This window comes from Scomber scombrus, chromosome 7 (genome assembly GCF_963691925.1).
Source record: "Scomber scombrus chromosome 7, fScoSco1.1, whole genome shotgun sequence".
Classification (NCBI taxonomy): domain Eukaryota; kingdom Metazoa; phylum Chordata; class Actinopteri; order Scombriformes; family Scombridae; genus Scomber; species Scomber scombrus.
The window spans coordinates 21,370,066-21,389,052 of record NC_084976.1 but is presented as its reverse complement, the minus strand read 5'-3'; the positions used below and the strand labels follow the sequence as shown (position 1 = coordinate 21,389,052).

General features: G+C 39.7%; 2 protein-coding genes across 3 annotated transcripts; both read right to left on the bottom strand.

Moving 5' to 3' along the window:
• Nucleotides 1-540: 540 nt before the first annotated feature.
• tomm40 (translocase of outer mitochondrial membrane 40 homolog (yeast)) lies at nt 541-6,106 on the bottom strand. Its single transcript, XM_062422470.1, has 9 exons — nt 6,049-6,106; nt 5,138-5,367; nt 4,798-4,958; nt 3,991-4,092; nt 3,683-3,788; nt 2,520-2,642; nt 2,165-2,241; nt 1,642-1,744; nt 541-1,540 (listed from the first exon to the last, which is right to left on the bottom strand). The coding sequence occupies exons 2-9, from the start codon at nt 5,346-5,348 to the stop codon at nt 1,401-1,403; spliced, it is 1,023 nt and encodes a 340-aa protein (XP_062278454.1). The 5' UTR covers nt 5,349-5,367; nt 6,049-6,106; the 3' UTR covers nt 541-1,400.
• Nucleotides 6,107-7,158: 1,052 nt separating this feature from the next.
• On the bottom strand, nt 7,159-18,929 carry ddx61 (DEAD (Asp-Glu-Ala-Asp) box helicase 61). Of its 2 annotated transcripts, none has more exons than XM_062422210.1 (13): nt 18,767-18,929; nt 17,115-17,911; nt 16,450-16,513; nt 16,152-16,256; nt 15,554-15,683; nt 11,821-11,967; nt 11,387-11,481; nt 11,157-11,279; nt 10,942-11,070; nt 10,227-10,407; nt 10,035-10,136; nt 9,607-9,822; nt 7,159-8,796 (listed from the first exon to the last, which is right to left on the bottom strand). In XM_062422210.1, the coding sequence occupies exons 2-12, from the start codon at nt 17,273-17,275 to the stop codon at nt 9,614-9,616; spliced, it is 1,446 nt and encodes a 481-aa protein (XP_062278194.1). In that variant the 5' UTR covers nt 17,276-17,911; nt 18,767-18,929; the 3' UTR covers nt 7,159-8,796; nt 9,607-9,613. The 2 variants fall into 2 exon arrangements, with proteins under 2 accessions (XP_062278194.1, XP_062278195.1); XM_062422211.1 differs by having other exon boundaries at nt 17,115-17,892.
• Nucleotides 18,930-18,987: the final 58 nt, after the last annotated feature.

The following is an 18,987-nucleotide window of genomic DNA, read 5'->3' as shown; positions in this document are numbered from 1 at the left end:
AGTCTATCCCCGGAGGACAGAAACTTCAGAATTGAAGGGAGCATCAGAACATAACGTGTACTTATCATTCATTCACTTCTCCTTGGCCAAGAAAATAAACCTTTTCAATACAAGACATCCTGGACTCCTGTCTACTCTCTCCATTGATGTATGGGCTGCATAATTAAAATCTCTATCAGTGATAGGCAATGACTCACCTCGGTTGAAACATGAGTCCCATACTGGTAAAGATAACATTCAACACAGTCTGCCCTGCAGAGTTGCAAAGGAGAGCCAACAGGAGTACATGGCAAACTTGAGTGTTTCCAACACACCCTGGCCTGAAGCAAAATGAACAAATAGGTGGCAAGCTATCACAAGGTACTGAACTTTTTTTTTTTTTTTTTTTTTAAAGAGGAAGAAAGTTGAAAATATTTACTCATCATATAGGAGGTTAAGAAAAGCTGTCAGGTGGGTGTTAAGTACTTTGGCCACTGAAACAAGCTGTAAATACAGCACTGACAATTTGATCACACATAAGTTGTTATACTTGTTAGGAAAGAGTTGCTCATTTATAAATCCAATGGATACAGAGAAACATTCACATTCAAGCATCAATTATGTTCACCAGCTGGTCACTAGCTTTGTCTGCTTTTTGGTGCTGGCCAGGTGGCATACCAGCATCTGGAAAAGACACGAGCAGTAACTGAACTAAAAGAGTAAAAAGTTGCAGGCTTGCAAACTAAAACAATGAGCAGGAAGATGTTAAATTGAAGTAAAATGTTTACTGGATGACTAATTTCATTGTATACTTGAAGCAGCTAAAAAACTTTGATCGTTTTTGAGGCCACAGCTTGGGATATTTTAGTGCGTTGCATCAAACTATATTATGTGTTATTTTATGTGCTGGGTTGAAAGAAATGATCAGTTCAGTGATCATCTCTGGCACAATCAACAAAGATAGGCCATTATAAGCTTCACAAATGATAGATAAATACATTAAGTTTTGTCTGAACTGCATCCAGTTCTATAAACAATTACAACATCCGGCTGTACAAAACGTAATCACATTTATTTCAATCCATCATACATGATCACCATATATTATGTCTAACCACTTACTTTGATTTTAACATCACATGTTCTCATGCATCACCTGATGCCTTCTGATATACATCTCTCTAGCCTCTGGGTATATTCCAATACACCATAAAGGAAAGACATTTGTGCTACAGAATGTAGGCATGGCTTGGCCAGTCCTGGCTCCTTGGTATTTGTCTTTGTCTCTCTGTATGTCCCAGAAATCACAGTTGTAAGAGAGTCTCTGAATCCAATTTCTAAAACTCAGTCCAGGTTCCCGTGTGTCTGTGTGCCGGTCCAAGCTGTGGCCTGCGAGCTGGCTCCAGGCAGCTCCAGCTCCTCTAGCCAATAGTGACACTGAACCCACACTGGAACTTGTTCTTGCGATGGTTGAGGAAAGCCCCAAGGGCCAGTGTGAGAGGCAATGGCAACAGCTTCTTTTCAAGGGTTGCCCCAACCACCCAATTACTGTCAACCGTGCCTATGAACAGAAGAGAGAAAATGTTTGTTTCATGGAGGAAATCAGCATTTGTTCATATGAATTGTCACATGTATGGCCACAGGTGTATTCATATTCTTTACCTTTAAAGAGCAAGTTAGCTTTGGGAACATCCAACTGGTAACCAAAAGATGTTGTGGTGTCTTGCATCCTTGTGCTGGCTTCGAATTCAACTCCTATCTGCAACTGTGTCAGAAGACTAAAGTTAAATGAGGAAGTTTGATGTTGTATGGCAACCTTTTATCTCACATGTGGAACAACTTACAATGCACCTTGGCTCTGAATAGCGGTTGTACAAGATGACTACTACTATGTGGACTTTTTCTGTGTAATGTATGATTTTATTTTTATTATTATTACTATTTTTGTTGTTGTTTGTTTGTTTGTGGAGTTTTTTGTCTTAAGTGTTAACTGTATTTGTGTATTTGTCTGAAATTACAATAAAAAAACATTGACCAAGAAGACTAAAGTTAAGCTAATACACAAAATCCAGAATATGAACCAAATTGCTGCATTTGAGGTGCTTTTGGAGACAAACGATTACCAAAACACAGATCCATCCATATCAGCTAGACAATGACACATTTTAGGATAAATGTTAGATACCTGATCATTGGCTTTGTGATAGTATGTAGCATGGGCTCCTGCGCCACCCAAAGTCATTGTAGCTACATAGTTGTCACCTGAGGAGAAAAACTATTGTAACATCTATCACACAGATAACATAATGTGCTGGAAGTATTCACAACTTTATCTAAATCCTGGGCCATTACAGAAAAGTTAATGAAAACAACATCCACAATGACTGACTAGATTTGGAAATTGGTGGTTAATTAAATTAAGATGTAAAACATGAACTGAAGCATCAAGCAATGTTAGATTGTACTTTATTAATCCCACAACAGGAAAATTCACTTGTTGCAGTATAAGGTTAAAAAAAAAAGCATAGAGCCTATATTACCTGTGTACCTGCCCAAGAGGGAGGTGACAGTTCCTTCCTCCCCTGGTCTCTTATGGTATACTATCTCACCACCCAGTGCCAGCGATGGTGTGATAGACTGGAGATAGTGGCCCACCAAAATGCCTGAAGGGAAAATAGTAAAAAAGCTTCCATTTTATTTGTTTGTGGTACGGATGTGTTTGATGGATAGGTCTGAAAATTGAAGCCAATGTTGAATTGATTTTAATCTGCATTCTCTATAATGACCAGCAGGGGACTCCAAAAAGAAGTCTGATTGTATAAAAGTCTATATGAAAATGGCCCTACTTCTCTCCTGATTTATTACCTCAGCAAACACTTTGCAAATGGGTTTATGGTCTCAATTGCTAGTTTAAAGTCTTTTTCAATACAGCATTATGTTCATTTTGTAAATTACAGGCCCATTTAGAGTAACATAGACAATAAAGCACGGTATGCTTTAGGGCATGGCTACCTTGTGATTGACAAGTTGCTACCATAGCAACAACATAGCATAACCGCAGATTCACAAAGTATAGGCTTAGTTGTAGGTATTTCAGTGTGTTTTCAGTTCATGACAATTAATTGTGACATTTGACCCCTAAAGCGTCAGCGTTTGGTTGTACTAAAAAACCCTCTAAGGCGTCAGATGTTCAGTTTTTCCAATAAGTATATTTTTTGTTTTAATGGTTTTAAGCTTGTTTATTGCTAGTGAAAATTAGCATTAGCACAGTTAATCATAGACCATATTAACTAAGCTAGCTGCTCACTCTAGAGTAAGCTCCACCATCTCATCCAAATATGGTCACTTCCAAATATAGGCATCGAAATTGGAGTCTACAAACCAATGGGTGAGATCACAGTGGCTACAGCAATTATTTTTTTCATAGTCAAAGTTTCTAGCAGACACCTCAGACCACCTCTAGCTTCTAGACTGCTGTACCACATTGGTTTACACCTTCCTCATCTTTACTATGTTCGGCTTCTCATGTTGCTTCTTATTGATGTTGATGTCAAATATAGTGCTGCATCTGTCACCACTGCAGTATTCTATATATAGGTATTGAACCTCAATACTTTTGGTACCAACAGAAATGTGTCTGTAGAAACCGAGTGTTGAAAACTGTTGAGTGCCGAAAGCTACAGTTTTGTTAAAATAATCATACCAGATCCAACAAGTATGTCTGGGTTTCCAAAGGTAACAGCGGAGGTGAAGTCTTCACCACGGTACTCCATGTCACACTGCCAATTCACAAACTTATGCTGCTGAGTCTGCAACCCACAAAAGAGAAAGAAAGAAAATAAATGACCTGTAATACGCTAAAAAAAAGAAAAGAGAAAAAAAAGACGACATTTAAAGGGAACAACTGAACTTCTGTTGCATCCTTTGTTGAAAAGCACTTGGATTTGAATTTCTTGAATGAAAGGTGCTACACAAATAAAGTTATTTTTATCATTATTACAAGTTTTATACCTGGATTGCTATTTTGGAGCGCACAGCAGACGTCAGCTGATGGATGACCTGGGCGTTCAGACTGCCAGTATTGTCCATATCTCCAACCATGACTGGGAATGACTAGGGGGAACAAAAAGCCATTATTGTCAGTTTTCAAGACATAGGTAACATTTAAACACTTGCCTTCTTATGTGTTAAAAAGGCAGAAAATGCCATGATAAAGAGTAGGGCTAAAAAGATTATATCCATTATCCATTCATACGTTTGTTGTTTCATACATAAAATGTCAGAAAATTGTGAAAAATATCAATAACTGTTTCCCAAAGCCCAAGATGATGCCATGATCATGTTTTGTCCTGACCAACACTCAACAACACAAAGATATTCAGTCATAGAAGACCAAAGAAACCAGAAAATCGTCACATTTGAGAATCAGAATTTGGATATCTCCCTGTTTAAAACCTACTTAAAGCAACTGCCTGATTGTCAAAATAAGTGGTGATTAATTTTAATAGGATTAATCGACTAATAGTCCCAGCCCTATAGAGCCTAAGACAAGTAACTTCCTGACTATCACCTTAAATATTGCTGGGCTGTATTTATCTGTTCCTTGTGTCAAATGCGTGAGACTTGATATACAAGTTAAACCCTAAACTGTGGCTGTGCAGTTGAAAGAGAGTTTTGTCATTTGCAAACAGAGCAAAAAAGCAACTAAAATATGTAATAGACAATACACTACCTCTATTACAACCAGATTTAAAAAGCAAAGTTTTGCAAAATGTCAAAATCATTTTAGGGGTTTGTTTAAATGACGAAGCTTATTACCTCTGTTGGTCCAGTCTGTTTACTGCCTACGTAGGTGGAACCAAATCGATAACCAGAATCAGCAAGAGTACTGAGGGTAACCGTATGGCTGACCTGGAAGTGGTTACTAAGGCCCTTGTTGACCACTAACCGCACTCCTTCCATCTGCAGAGGGAACACCTCTAAAAGAGAAAAAAAGGGCAACACAAATCTCATTAAAGCTCATTCTCAGAGTTATTTAAGCCTCTGCCAGTAATTATTCTGTTATTACTATACCGTAAGTTGAAAAATGTGAAGCATGAACTAGATTGGTAAAAAAATAACTTGATGTACATCTTACATAAACCAGCTGATTTTCTACCTTTGCATTTGCGGTGGCACTCCTCATATGTGCCTGGATTTGGGAGTGGGGAATCCGCATCTGCTGTCTGCTGGTCAGATGATGAAGGGACGGAAGATACTTGGGGCATAGTGAACCCTGGAGGGACGGACACCAACCCTGGGACCCCCTGACCACCTCCAGCTGCGGCTGGTGCCGGACTGGGGGAGGCGGCAGCCAACACACTGCCCATACTCTGAGAGTTTAACAGACTAAGAAAGAGGTAGACAGTGAATGACTGATTAATCAAATGAATTACTTATATCAACGCTGCTACCTACTGGCTGTTAAGATAATCCCTGTAATGCTTTGAGTCAAAATGTAATTTACATGACAGGGTTAAAATAAACACATTAGCTTACGATTACCTACTTTTTCAGTAGTATATATATATATATATATATATATATATAATGCACAAGGGCAGAGTTACCTCTAAAAAAACTAAGCACACTTGCATGCATTCGTCTACCATTAACTTGGTTACTGTCCTGTCAGTCCAGCAGGTTGGATGCAGCTGTAAGGCCCAATTTAGTCAGTCTCTCGACATAACAACGACATTACAGACGGTTAAAAATCCGGTAGCCACAAATGATACCGGGCTGCAGGTCGTGGTTTGCTACAGAGCCCACGTTTGGAGATAAGCCAGCATTCAGCAAAACTATCCGCTAGCAGTACCGTTATTTAACCTGTGTAGCTAATGCAAGCTAGCAGGGTTGGTTGACTGGCTGGCTAGCTAGCTTGCTAGGTAGCCATGTGGAGTCGACCACGAGATCTGCCCCCGTTCATTTAGAAATGAACGGTGATTAAGAACAAGACGAGGAGATAAAATGCTATCGATTGCCCCTTTGTTATAAAGCTACCCTTGCAATTTTATTAGTTTAGCTACTTACGTTGACGGAATGGGTCCAGGGGTACTTCAACACCGGCAAAAGTTGACGACAACGTCCGTGACCGTAGTTGACATGTGGACGCCCACATACCATCACGCACACGGTGATTGGCTAATGAAGATCTTGTCCTGATTGCCATTGGCTGAATTCACAGCCCGCTCCTGATGACGTACCGCTGGATTCATTCGCTTAACATTCGGTCCATTCAATCTCCCACTGAATGACATTCCAAGGGTACTCCTGGTCCGGGTCTTAAGTGTATCCGCACCTGTCCAAAATAATGCCTGAAACGCTATACCTTCACGTAAATAACACGAGCATGCATTTGCCTTTGGAGACCATTTCCTTTTTAAGATTAGGCTTGTTTCCGGATAAATATATTGACAACCATATGTAACTAATGGTTTGAATTAAGGCAACAACTACTGATTATTTTCCAGTATTGATTAGACTGTCTATTATTTTCTCCACTAGTTTGGTTCAAATGGTCAGAATGGTAAGAAATTTCGATCACTGCTTCCCAGAGCTCAAGGTGAAGTCTTCAAGTGTCTTGTTTTGTCCAAAGCCCAAAGATATTCAATGTATGACCGCAGAAAACTAAGGAAAACAGAAATTATTCACACGAGGAGTTGGAATCAGAGAATTCAGATATTTTTCTTTCAAAAAATTACTCATATGGCTAATTGACCATCAAAACAGTTAGCAATGCATTTAATAATGGGTAACTTGTCACTTAATCCTGCAGTTTAAGGTTACTTGATAGGAATGTTGTAGTAAATCCTAACCTAAGTCTGGAATATGAAACAAAACAAAAAACCAAAGCTGCAGGTTTGGGTTTCAAGCCTACCAGTGAAACAGACCACTGGCTACTTAAGTGTATAAGACTAATTCTAAGTTAAAACATTCTGTCATCTAATTTATGGAATATGCAGAAGGGCATAATCAAGGGCCACTGAACTGACTTGATTATTTTTGCTTCCCTTTTTTCACTTCTGGTTGCCCCTGACTTTTGCCTGGATATACAGTGCTAGACTTATTCAATCACCTTCTACAAAACAGTGGCACACTGCCTGTACAGAGAAAAAAAAAAAAGAGGAAAAAAGGGAAGACTCAAGTCAGTTGGACTTTATTTTGTTTGAGGCGTTGGCATCAACACATTTAACAGAAAATAAGTTCTTGTTTCTTTCTCTCCCAACTTAACAAAACATGTGGTCATCAAGCCATGAATGTTTTAATCTGTCCAGAATGTAGTGATAGGAGGAGGGGTGTGGGGTCCAATTACTACTTCAGCTGCTTTAGAATAGGGCGCAAAAACATACCTTCCCTGCTGGTGCTTGGCAGTAATGTAATGGCAAGTCAAAAAGACGATAGTAATCTGCATGAGTAGACACTACTTGAAAATACCCAGTATGTTAATGTTTTGGATCTTAAGACATTTTTTGTAAAATTGTACTGAAGTCAATGAGTCCAGAGTTGCACAACATTTTTAGTTGGTCTGTGTGTCATAGGTAAGAAAACCTGCAGGCTTTTTCAGAGTGAAACTGCCATTTCAAAATTCCAGCTCCAGCGTAAAGTAAATGTTTGGCGTTAGACTAAAGGCACTTTTGGGGGGAGAAGGGACAAAAAAACTACATTAGGATGAAAAAGTTGGCCGGTTTCAACTAAAGTCCCTCAAGCAGTCACATTTACATAACTACTGATAACCTGAGAAAATGCTGCCTTGTGCTATGGCTTTAAAAAGGGATCAAGGATATTTCGCAATACTAACTTATTTCTCATTATTGGGTCTGTGCTTTGACAAAATGTGTTACAGTGTCACAGACACTACACTGCAGTAAACATTTGGGTATAAAAAATTAATTACAAACATCACAGTTTCAGGTGCTCTGTAATGGAGCATCTTAACAGTCCCTCTTTCAAACATCCAACAGAGCAAAGTGCTCATTTTGGTTTCTGAGGCCATCTATATCCTAATTTCTGTAATTCTTTGTCTTCTCTTCCCAATTTGGTTCCCTCGTATTACTCTAATACAAATAATTTCTGTCCAAAGCTGCATAACTAACGACACTCAGTGGCCACTCTAAAATTAGGTACACCTGCATGTAGATATGGTCAAGAAGTTCGGTTTTTAGACCAGAATGGGGGAGAAATGTGATTGTGAAATGATTGTTAATGCTCATCTCTTCGGATCAAACGCAACACTTCTCTGGGGTTTACAGACAGCAACTGTGTGAGGTTATCATGTCAACATGAACCTGTCTAAAGGAATATTTCCAGCATTATGAAACCATGTCATGACAAATTCAGGCTATTCTGGGGGCCTACTCAATAGTAAAAGTGACCACTGAGTCTAAGTTACAAAAACAGAGAGCCTATTTAAACAATCTGCCCAGAAGGCATGTCAGTGGGATGTGAGCTGGGCTCTATCATTTAAGTCCACCTTTGGTTTCACATTTCACTTCTTACATCAGTACACTAAAATAGTTATAATTTCCATCTATTGTAGAGTGGCTGAGTTCAATGACAGACTTAAGCAACAGCCCAAATCACATGCTACAGTGTCACAGGTGAAGATACCAGTTTCCTAGAGTGTGCACAGCCAGGAATGGAGCTTATTGTCAACTCAAACTGGAAGTGAAAGTAATAAATAGACCATTTTAGTTGCAAACTGGGGAACAGAAATCTTCACTTGGAATCTTGTGTGATGCAGCCAATACTGTGTGATCAATGCCAGACGCCATGTTATGCCTGAAAAACAAACCACAAAATCTGAGTTAGAAATTTCCGATAACAGCCACACCAATGAGTAGCAGCTCAAGCTATTCTGCAGAACAGGACAGCTGGCTGTGTGTACTGATAAGCTCAGTACAAATCTATGTTGACTGCTGTTGTGCAGCCTGAGGACGACAACCCCTCACCTTTAAATCCTTTAAAACTTAAGTCAATCTTCTTGATGAAAGAGGATACCATTCATTAGCCAGGTTGTTAGTATTTGCGCTCCTTCAGGCTAGAGTGCTTCCTTGTTTCTGGCATTATGAATACACTATGTACAAGTGTCCACCAGAATGCTCTCATTCATATATACATTTAAAAAAACAAAAACATTTATATTTTCACATAATTGATGCAACTTTTCAACCTGTTCCACTAAGCGATGTACTTGTAACATACTCCTTGCTGGTGAATGTTATAAGTAACCTTATAAGCATGCTTTCACCAGTTAATTCCTAGACTTGCAATATAAAAAGGTGGCCAGTGAGGTGAATAACTAGTACTTGACCGCTCTTCATTGGCCACCAGTGCACCAGAGAAGCTTTACACCTGGTCTTAACACCAGGCACGCACAAAGCTGAGCATTAGCCGCCCATGCTCTTTTGGAGTCAGACTGAAAAAAATGCAGATGAAATGTGACCTGTGTAGACAAGGAAAACCCCAACTCCAGAGCAGCAAAACAGTGACTGACATTAAAGCAGATTTACGGGTGTTAACACATACACTGAACAAGGTTAAAATGTTTAACTTGAGCCAGTTTGTTTGTGAGCTGTTTGGAGAACTGACCCTTCATTCAGGCTGCTCCCAGTTCTTTGTTTTTGGATCCAATGCAGTCATCATCATCTGGGTCAACAGAGTGAAACTCTGCCACATACAGGTTCTTATCAATGCTGCTGGGAATGGGCTTGATGTCAGTAATCAGCTGGTCCTCAATGTTCTTCAGGTTGTATCGGTCCTCTGAAGTTATCAGATTGATGGCCAGACCCAAATGACCAAAACGCCCTGAGAGAAAAAGATTCATATAGTATGTTATTTAGAGTTAGTATGGAGTGATCACAAAGAGCAAGAGGCATTTCACAGGCTGTCTTGGCAGTCAATCATACACGGTTTGCCAATCTATGTTTATGGTTTAGCTATCAGTGCTCTCAGTTTACCAATCTGTTCCCTAAACCTGGATGTTCCAGATTTGGATAATAGTTTTGGTTCATCTTTACCTGATCTGCCAATGCGGTGAAGGTAGGTCTCTGCATTTTTGGGAAAGTCAAAATTGATGACCACATTTACTGCCTGGATGTCGATTCCCCGAGTGAACAGGTCTGCAAGAAAGCGTGTATATCAGTCAAGCCACTGACCATTAATAATTAAAATTTCCACCATAAGTCGTAAAATGTATAACATTCACATACCTGTGCAGACCAGGTTTCTGCACAATCCATTCCTGAAGTCATGGAACACACGGTTCCTGTACTCCTGCATCATCTTCGCATGAATGTAGAAGCACGAATAGCCCAGTTGGGTTATTTTTTTAGCCAGAAGTTCAACCCTCTGGGTTGAGTTACAGAAGATGATTGACTGATTGATCTGAAGCTGTAATAGAAGTATATAGATTCATAATTATTGATGACTGAAAGAGTGACTTATAAATTCATTATGCTCTGTCTCAAATATCCTATGAATATACTTAAACCACAGTTTATGCTCGATGTAGAAATGCATCTTGTGAGCCGCATGTAGCTATTTGCCCTTACACCTCTAGAATTAATGAAACCAAACTGAACCCTTCACAGAGGACCAACCACAATACTATACTATACCTTCACCTTAACAAAAACTTCTCCATGTTATTTTACAATTAGAGGATACCGATATGGATGAAACCCTGAATCATATGTTTAAATTGTGCTATCTATACATGTGATAATATTGTGAATTTCCTGTAAAAATCAATTGAGAAACCATTTATGAATTGCATAAAACAATCTTGAAAATTTCCACCAGGGGGGGCAGTGTAACACCACTTTTCAGCTTGATACTGAGCTGCTCTTTGAAATGGCATAGCGTTGATTAGGCTCCTAGTGTGCGACTGGTTGGCCACATCTGATGTAAGTGATGAACACTCACCCTCGAGAAGAGTGTGTTGAGACAGTGGACCTTCTGTCTTTCAGTCACATACGCGTAGTACTGGGTGATGCCTTTCAAGGTCAGTTCCTCCATCAGGTTGATTTCATAAGGCTTCTGAAGGTGCTTGCTCTGTACAAAACGTTTACATTTTTAAAGTATACTGCGTAGACCAAACAAGATTATTTAGGGAATCCAATTGCCATTTGAGTTCTCACCATGAATTTTTGCACACTGATGGGAAATGTGGCAGAGTAAAGCAGAATCTGACGTTCCTTTGGTAAGAAGCTGATAATATCTTCAATCAGCACCACAAAATCCTGGGACAGAAGCTTATCCGCCTGAATACACAGATAATTATGGATCAAAAGCAGTGTCAAAAGCAGCAGGCTGTCAGGCAACTTCACTTCAATCAGTAAAAAGTTCATTAAAAAAAAGCCAAACTGACCTCATCCATCACCATCATTTGTGTCTTATCCATTTTTGCCACACCCTTCTTCAGCAGGTCTAGTATCCTGCCAGGTGTAGCAATCACTACATGCACTATTAGGACACAAATGGCAAAAAATTATCAATAAGTTTCACCCGAGAACAGAAGTGCAATGTTATTTCACAGCATGGTGGTTCAGGCTATTGCATAATGGGTCGAATTAAGTGCTTGTCATTCAGTGTAATTATAAGGTAATAATGTAAATATTTTTTAAATTGAGCTTTGGTACAAAAATGAGGGGGGAAAAATTGTATTTCAAAAAAGAAAAATACAAGCTCAGGGTTTTGATTTCATGTGTAAAAATGTAATAATAGTAATAATTACTCATCTGAAATCTTATAAATTTACACACTACTTTTCATCATTTTCGATATTAACAGCAAGACCGTTACCTATCTCATCAAGTCGCATGATGTCATCCCTCAAGTTGGTGCCCCCAGTGGTAACCATGACTTTGACCCCTCCAAGGTGCTTGCTGAGCTGAATGCTGATCTGGCTCATCTGCAGGGCCAACTCTCTTGTGGGAACCATTACTACGGCTGGATTGAGACAAAATGGGAAGGGCTGATGAAATGTAAGGGTCGATGACATGCATAGAGAAAATTAGATAAAGTGGTGCTCATAAAAAGAGATATTTTCAAACCAAAAACCTGTTCCCCAACATACAAACTATATTCTCCAGATATGGTTCTCACTTAACATACGGATTTGTAATGGTAAAATTTGGCTGTGTGACACAAAAACAGTGTATAATGTGTCACAAAGGGAATACATATCTGCAGTGTTTCCCCTAGAAATGTTTGTAGCAGCGGTGCTGTGTGTCGGTAACCTAGCAACACTAGGGGGGTCCGGGGGTGTGCTCCCCCGGAAGAACATTTTGAAAAATAATACGGCTGCAACTAACAATTATTTTGATAATCGATTAATCAGTCCATTATTTTTTCGAATAATCAATGAATCGGATAAAAAAAAGTTTTTTAAATTTCCACCCCTTCATTCAAAATCAAAACAGTATTTCAAATTGACAATGCAAAAAAGTGCTCAAACAACATGTTGCTGCTTGGACGTCCCTGAGTTGTTAAAGTAATATTAAATTATAAATAATAATTTAAACAAAACAACTAGGCTAAATGTTAATGTCTGATAGCTTTAACAAAATAAAATACACATGTATGCTACACAAAAAGAGGTATTTTCTGTTGTTCAATCGACCTGAGCTGTTGGAACAATAAATAAAAGATAAATAATAATAATGGTTTATTTTTGTAGTTACCAGTTTTACGTTTTCCATCATTAGGCTACCATACAAACTATGTGCGCTAGATTCCCCTGCTGCTCTCATCTCCTACTGCTGACTCTGTGATCTCAGCAGGTAGAAGCTGACACTTCACTATAACCAGGGAGCACACTGCAACAAGGTTAATGATCCACACAGTGACATTATATTATTAATATGACGCACAAAAGCGATAGAAAACCGATCGTTTTTTGTACGCGTGCATAGGTGCGCACACGTGCTTCGTGTCGACCTCGGCAGGATGCAGCACACGCTTTCTAGTTTTATGTAGTGTGAACTGCTCCTACACTTTAGAAGATTTTGGTGCGATTGGTCTAATAAGCAGCAACACAGATCAACCAGGACGCTGTGCTCTCACACGTGCTGCATTGACAGTCACACACACACCCACGGTCACGCTCTAGTGATTCCGGGAGATTGTGGCTGTGTTCGAAACCGCATACTACATACTTCTATACTACATACTTCCATCCTACACACTAAACGACCATATAGTAAGCAGACAGTTTACACTGTAGTAAACTACACGATAACCCACAATGCATTTCGTTCCTACCCGAGCTAAAATCAGCCGATTTCATTTTAGCTGTAACTCTGTAAATATACCACTTTATCGACATGTCTAACATTTTTAGGCGAGAACGTAGCCCTTTAGATCCACAATGTGACGCTAATTTGTCCAAATAACACCTGATTAAAGTACTGTTCCTGCGAATTTGGAGTTAGCCGTAGCGAGTAACGCACTTCCGGTCATTTTCACAGAATAAAACACCCGTTACCTTCTATTATTAAGAAAACCATAACGATAGAATTGGTGCTTTTATTTTGAAAACTAGAAACGAACATACCCTCGCTGTAGCTAACTTGAAACCACCGAGGTGGTGATCTGTGACGTTTGTATTTTGTTTTTTTTCAGAAGTTACGTTGCATCTTGGGTAATTTGAGTATGAGTAGTCAGCTCTTGATGCATACTCCGCATTTCTGGCGAATCTAGTAAACCATCCGGGAACTTCTCACATACTCTAAATCGCATACTACAACACACTACATACTTCAAATGACGTCAGAGTTAGTACGAGTAGTAGGAAAGTATGCGGTTTCGAACACAGCCGGCGTCTCATTTGCGGGCGTCAAGGAGCGTCCGGTTGTCTGCTTTTGTCCTCCCCCTACTTCAGTAGCTTATGAAGGGAGGGGGCAGGTTGTGTTATGAAGCCTAGCCTACGCCGAAGCCAAAAGCGAAGTTATATGGTTAACTAGCTGCTAGCAACTTCTAATGAAATCAAGCAAGTGATCAACATAGTTAACGTCACGTTACTTCAAGCAGTCATTTTTGCAGCGGCGCTGAGAATTCAACAGCGGCAGTGCACCGTTGGGGAAACACTGATATCTGGAAACAAATAATTCAAATCCTTTGTGGAATGCAGCTGAATCTCCTATACCCCTTTTCCACTGAGCTGGAGCTAGAGCTTGCTGGGAGCTGGTGCTACAGCGAGTGCTCAGTTGGTGTTAACCCGAGCAACTCTTACGAACCTGTTGTGTTTCTACCGGCAAGGAGCTGGCAACGAGCCACGCGATTACGTCACTGTATAACGTAGCCAGCGTGCGCCTTTGAAGCACTTCCATGATTCACCAGTGAGAGGCAGCAACATGCCGCAAGGCATCTAGCCCGCCGGAAACGAAGAAGAATAAGAAAACAAAGAAGGAGAAGAAGAAAACAAAAGACAACAAAGAAGGAGGAGAAGACGACGAAGATGGAGGAAATTGCGGCCGCGATGCAAGTGCTGTTCATGTGTTTGCAAGCCTACATAGAAATACAGGAACGGTGTCGCGCCAAAACGTGATCGTCTGCCAGAATCTGATTTCTGGCCGCGGGAGCACGCACAGCAGTCCGTTGAGCGGTAGCGCTAAAACGGTCATAATATGCATTTACATACAACTGTACGTCCGCAATTATAAATTAGACTATGAATGAATGAATGTGATTTATGGGTGTGTGTTCAGTAAAGAAATTATCACTTTTGCAATGATCCTCGTGACTCTGCGTTGTTTTTTATCTGATCTGGGCCCTACGTAGTATTTGATTCCCATGTTGGGATGTGTTTTATATCTAATATTATTGTTTATGCCTACTATTTGGAGACAAGACTATAAAAGACATGATTTATGGGAGGGTTACATACGCCTATAAAATAACGAACAGTTTTCACCTGCCAAAAATTGATTAAAGGCCAAATACAGTTACTGAAAGCTGACTTCTGCCTAAATATGACTTGATCTCATTCATAAGCTTCATAATATAAACACTAGAGCTCACAGGACAGTTTGGAACTCTTTTAAAGGACCTCTATAACACAAAATAAGGCATTTTCACCTGCCAAAAATTGATTGGAGGCCAAATACAGTTACTGAAAGGTTATTTCTGCCTAAATATGACTTTATCTCATTCTTGAGTCCTGCTCACATAACCACGCCCCCAGTCCGCTGACGTAATCGGGTCTTGCTTTAGACCAGCAAAGACTTGTTGCTCGCTCTGGCTCCCGTTCTGAGGCTCGGGCCTGGAGCTTTGGCGGTAGAAAAGCAAAGAGCAGGTGCTTAGTCAAGCTCTAGCTCCCAGCAAGCTCTAGCTCCAGCTCAGTGGAAAAGGGGTACTATTGACAAACTTCTGCTCCCAGGCTTCTTTTAATTTTTTTCTCCTGATTATAAGTGGGTCCATTGTTTGTTAAACATATCTTTACTCACAACACAACATCCTTCAGAGCCATTCTTTGATCAACATTTGTCACACTGCAACTGTTTCCAAGTATCTGGCAGAGGCAGCAGAAACTCACCCTGAATGTGATCCTTCTTCGTGTCTATCCTCTCCAAGAGAGGGATGAGGTAGGCTCCACTTTTTCCTGTGCCGTTCTTTGCCCGAGCCAAAATATCTCTGCCTGAGAGAGCGATGGGGATGCTTTCCTCCTTTAGGGAGACACACAAGTCCAATTGGTAAAATGGGAAAGGCTCACTTCATATGATGGATGTTTTAGAAAAAAGGCAAAGAATCATAAGGAGCAACATACACACTGACTCCAGTACAGGTCTGTAACATCACAAAATTACAATGTGTACTATAGTGAAGAGCAACCATAACTGTGCAATCAGTTGTTTAGAAGAGATACAGAGGGGAAAAAAGGAGACTAAATCAAGTTTTTTAGTGGACAACATCCCCCCAGAGCATACAATTAAGGAGTAGGTTATGGTAAGTTGGAGTGATAGGAACTGTGTCTGAGGCCCAAAGTTCTGCTATGTCAACCTTCCTCAAATTTGAAACGTGATGTTAAAAAAAAGTTTGGGTTTTATACAGAGTGCAGTTAGTTAATCTTGTAATTCTACATTTTATGGCATCCTAAAGGCGGCTTAAACATGGTTCAGCATTGCTTTATTTACCTGAATAGGGGAGGGTTTCTCCCATCCCATTTCAAAGATTCCCATTAGAAGTTCTCGCTTTAGACAGTAGTCTTCAAATTCATTTCCCTTCGTTGATGTGACATCCTTGGAAATGCAAAGCAGAGGTTACAGTTCATTAAGATCCTCAACATCTTTAAATTCCCAGAGGTCTGAACTTTGATGTGACAACATTAGAAGCCTACATACATTTAGAGAGTCTAAAACAAAAAAGGTGGAAAGAGTGTTATTAAAAGTTAGACCAAATAATTATCTGTGCTATTACGAACAGCTTCCTTACCGAGGTTCTCATTCTGTTGTCTTTTGGAGGAAGCTCCAGGCTCTTTTTCCAGTCATCACCAAACCTAGTTGTAAAAATTTACATTGTCACTTCTCAATAAATAAAACAAAATGTTGACAAAAGAGGGCTCTAAAGTATATTGAATTGCAAAATCCAGGTTTTGCCGGCCCATTTTCTCATGTATATTACTGACACTCCACGGACTGGGGTGCTGGATGGAAAAAAAAAAAGTTTGGATAATTTTATGAGTAATAAAGCTCCCAAAAGTAGCAGCCACCATGTCTGACTAAGTTAACAGCAAAAAATACTATTGGCAACCCTAAAAAAGTTGGTTATGACTGCAGGTGTCCTGGCAAAAAGCCACAGCAGAAGGGTTGCATTGTTCAGACATATAAAAATAAATACATTTAAAAAACATGTTCAGATATGCTGAGCTTTCACATGAAGACCTGAGACTTTCAACCTTGTAAACTTCAGACATTCAAACATCACCTTTTACTGTTGTTAAAACAAACAATTGTATTTTAGTGTTGTTATCCAAATAAGGATTACAGTCAACAGATTGTAGTATGATCTAGTTGGGAATAGTGTTTAACTGATACAAAAATTAAACTTTCAATGCAGCGATGGGTCAGTAAATCAGAATATTTGGATCAGTGTCTTACTTGATGCCCCCACTGCTCTGAGGAATGCTGCTCTTATTCTGAGGGGCATTGGGCAGTTGGGCAGTTGAAAGGGGTCCCAACTGTTGGCCTCTGAGCTGCCCATTTGCTGGTTTATTCAGTCCAATCATTGGTGCTGGGTTTGCGGTTCTTGCTGTAGCCATGAGTTCAACAGTTTGACAAGTCACAGTGAGTAAGTAATGTTCCTTTGATTCTTTCTCACTGATCTGTTTAATGCACCCGTGTGTAGAAAAAAAACACCTAAAAACTCAAACCCAAAAAACTTTTCTCCTATCTTTCGTTCATAAAGAATGTATTGTTTACACAATCCGACATGCAAACCTCTTGAAAAGAAGAGGTCTGCGTAATAATTCTGTCTATTTACAAGACGACTCTCCAAAAAAGGGAGAAATTAACATTCATATGAATAAATAAATCAAATATGTGACCAAAACATAAACTCTTATTTTTCATTCAAAATGTTTGTCTCAGAGTCCCCTTATCCTTGATGTAATTGTAATCCTGAATTTTCTTGTTTTTTCCAAGTGTCTTTCTTTAGTCAGAGTGCTGCATTTATACATTCAAAATGGCCAGTGTCAAAAATCAAGTCTCAGACTTTTCCTTTGACACCACAAAGTCTTCCAACATGTATACTGGGGCTCAAAAATGGCTCAAAAAAACTCCAGTGAACTTTTCTTTTAAATGGACTGTCCTCCTTCAATGCCTTTGGGTATCTGTTTCCAGATTCCTTTTCTTTTGCAGCAAAAGTTGAGATGGCAGTCTGCAAAGTGCGTTGGAAACTGTCAATTAACAAAAAATATACAGGTTATCTATCAGGCAATAAACAACCACGGATGAGTAATTATGTGCATTAACAAGCCAGCAAAATAATAAGCACCAGGGATCAATGATATACATTCAGATGTGTGTGTACTAGCAAAAGCAACCCTTGATAAGCTGTAACACAAACAATAAAACCATCAAATGTCACCAACAGCAGCTAAAACTCACTTTTTGCTATTCGCAATCTAATAGCTTTAACTAAGGGATATTAGACGAATTAATGGGGGGAAATTGTTAGGTAAACAACTTCAATCTGACATGAAAATGAACAACTTTTGCGGCTTTGTTGAGATGCCAAGGCTAACAAGCTAGTACCAACCGAGGTTTAAAACAAAAAGAGTCAACCCCCACTCTCCCTGACTTGTTTTTCTAGTTAGCAATATGACTTTTAAAACTTTTTGTTAAACTACAATGAAAAGACAATAATTATAGCGCATGGCATCCTCTTTCATGTGCACTTTGTTGTCAGTTTCGACAGGGGAAGAAAGCTTGGACAGAATTTAACTTAGCACGCCTTCGAGCATTGTTAAAACTTTATGCATAGCAACGTGGCTTTGACCATCCAGCTAACATATGCTAACGTTAACATTTAACTCGATCTTGTTGGCCCGACTGTGCGAGTGACTCGTTGTCCAAGTGTTCTTGTAGAAAACAAAGCACACAGAGCACATCTAAGCTTTGTTACGTTGATCTTCTCAGTTGCCATCTGCTACTTCCAAACTTTATCCAACTCGACTAGCCGACCAAGTTAGCATGCTAATGATAGCTTAGCCGCTATGTGTTAACCACGTAGGCTTTGAGGAAAATGCTACCTTCAATTTGCTTCATCCACCCAACGTCTTCCCCGTTGTAACGTTGCTTTCTTAACGTTATACCAGCAGTTTAGTGAAGCGAGGTAAAGACTCGCTGTTTCGAGAAGTCTACAGAGTTGTCCCTCTTTTGTCTCTCGGTTCAGAGTATTGACAATTCAACATGGCCGCGCGTTAGTTTTTGGGCTGGTTGCTCGCTCCCGAAGGACGTCAAACTGACCAAT

Coding starts and splice junctions, on each gene's coding strand:
- ddx61 (XM_062422210.1), bottom strand. CDS start 17,275: ATGGCTACAGCAAGAACCGCAAACCCAGCACCAATGATTGGACTGAAT. Junction 16,514..17,114: donor CAGAGCAGTGGGGGCATCAA/GTAAGACACTGA, acceptor TTTTACAACTAG/GTTTGGTGATGACTGGAAAA. Junction 10,137..10,226: donor CAGAAACCTGGTCTGCACAG/GTATGTGAATGT, acceptor GCTTTCTTGCAG/ACCTGTTCACTCGGGGAATC.
- tomm40 (XM_062422470.1), bottom strand. CDS start 5,348: ATGGGCAGTGTGTTGGCTGCCGCCTCCCCCAGTCCGGCACCAGCCGCA. Junction 3,789..3,990: donor GCTCCAAAATAGCAATCCAG/GTATAAAACTTG, acceptor TGTGGGTTGCAG/ACTCAGCAGCATAAGTTTGT. Junction 2,643..3,682: donor AGACATACTTGTTGGATCTG/GTATGATTATTT, acceptor TTTTCCCTTCAG/GCATTTTGGTGGGCCACTAT.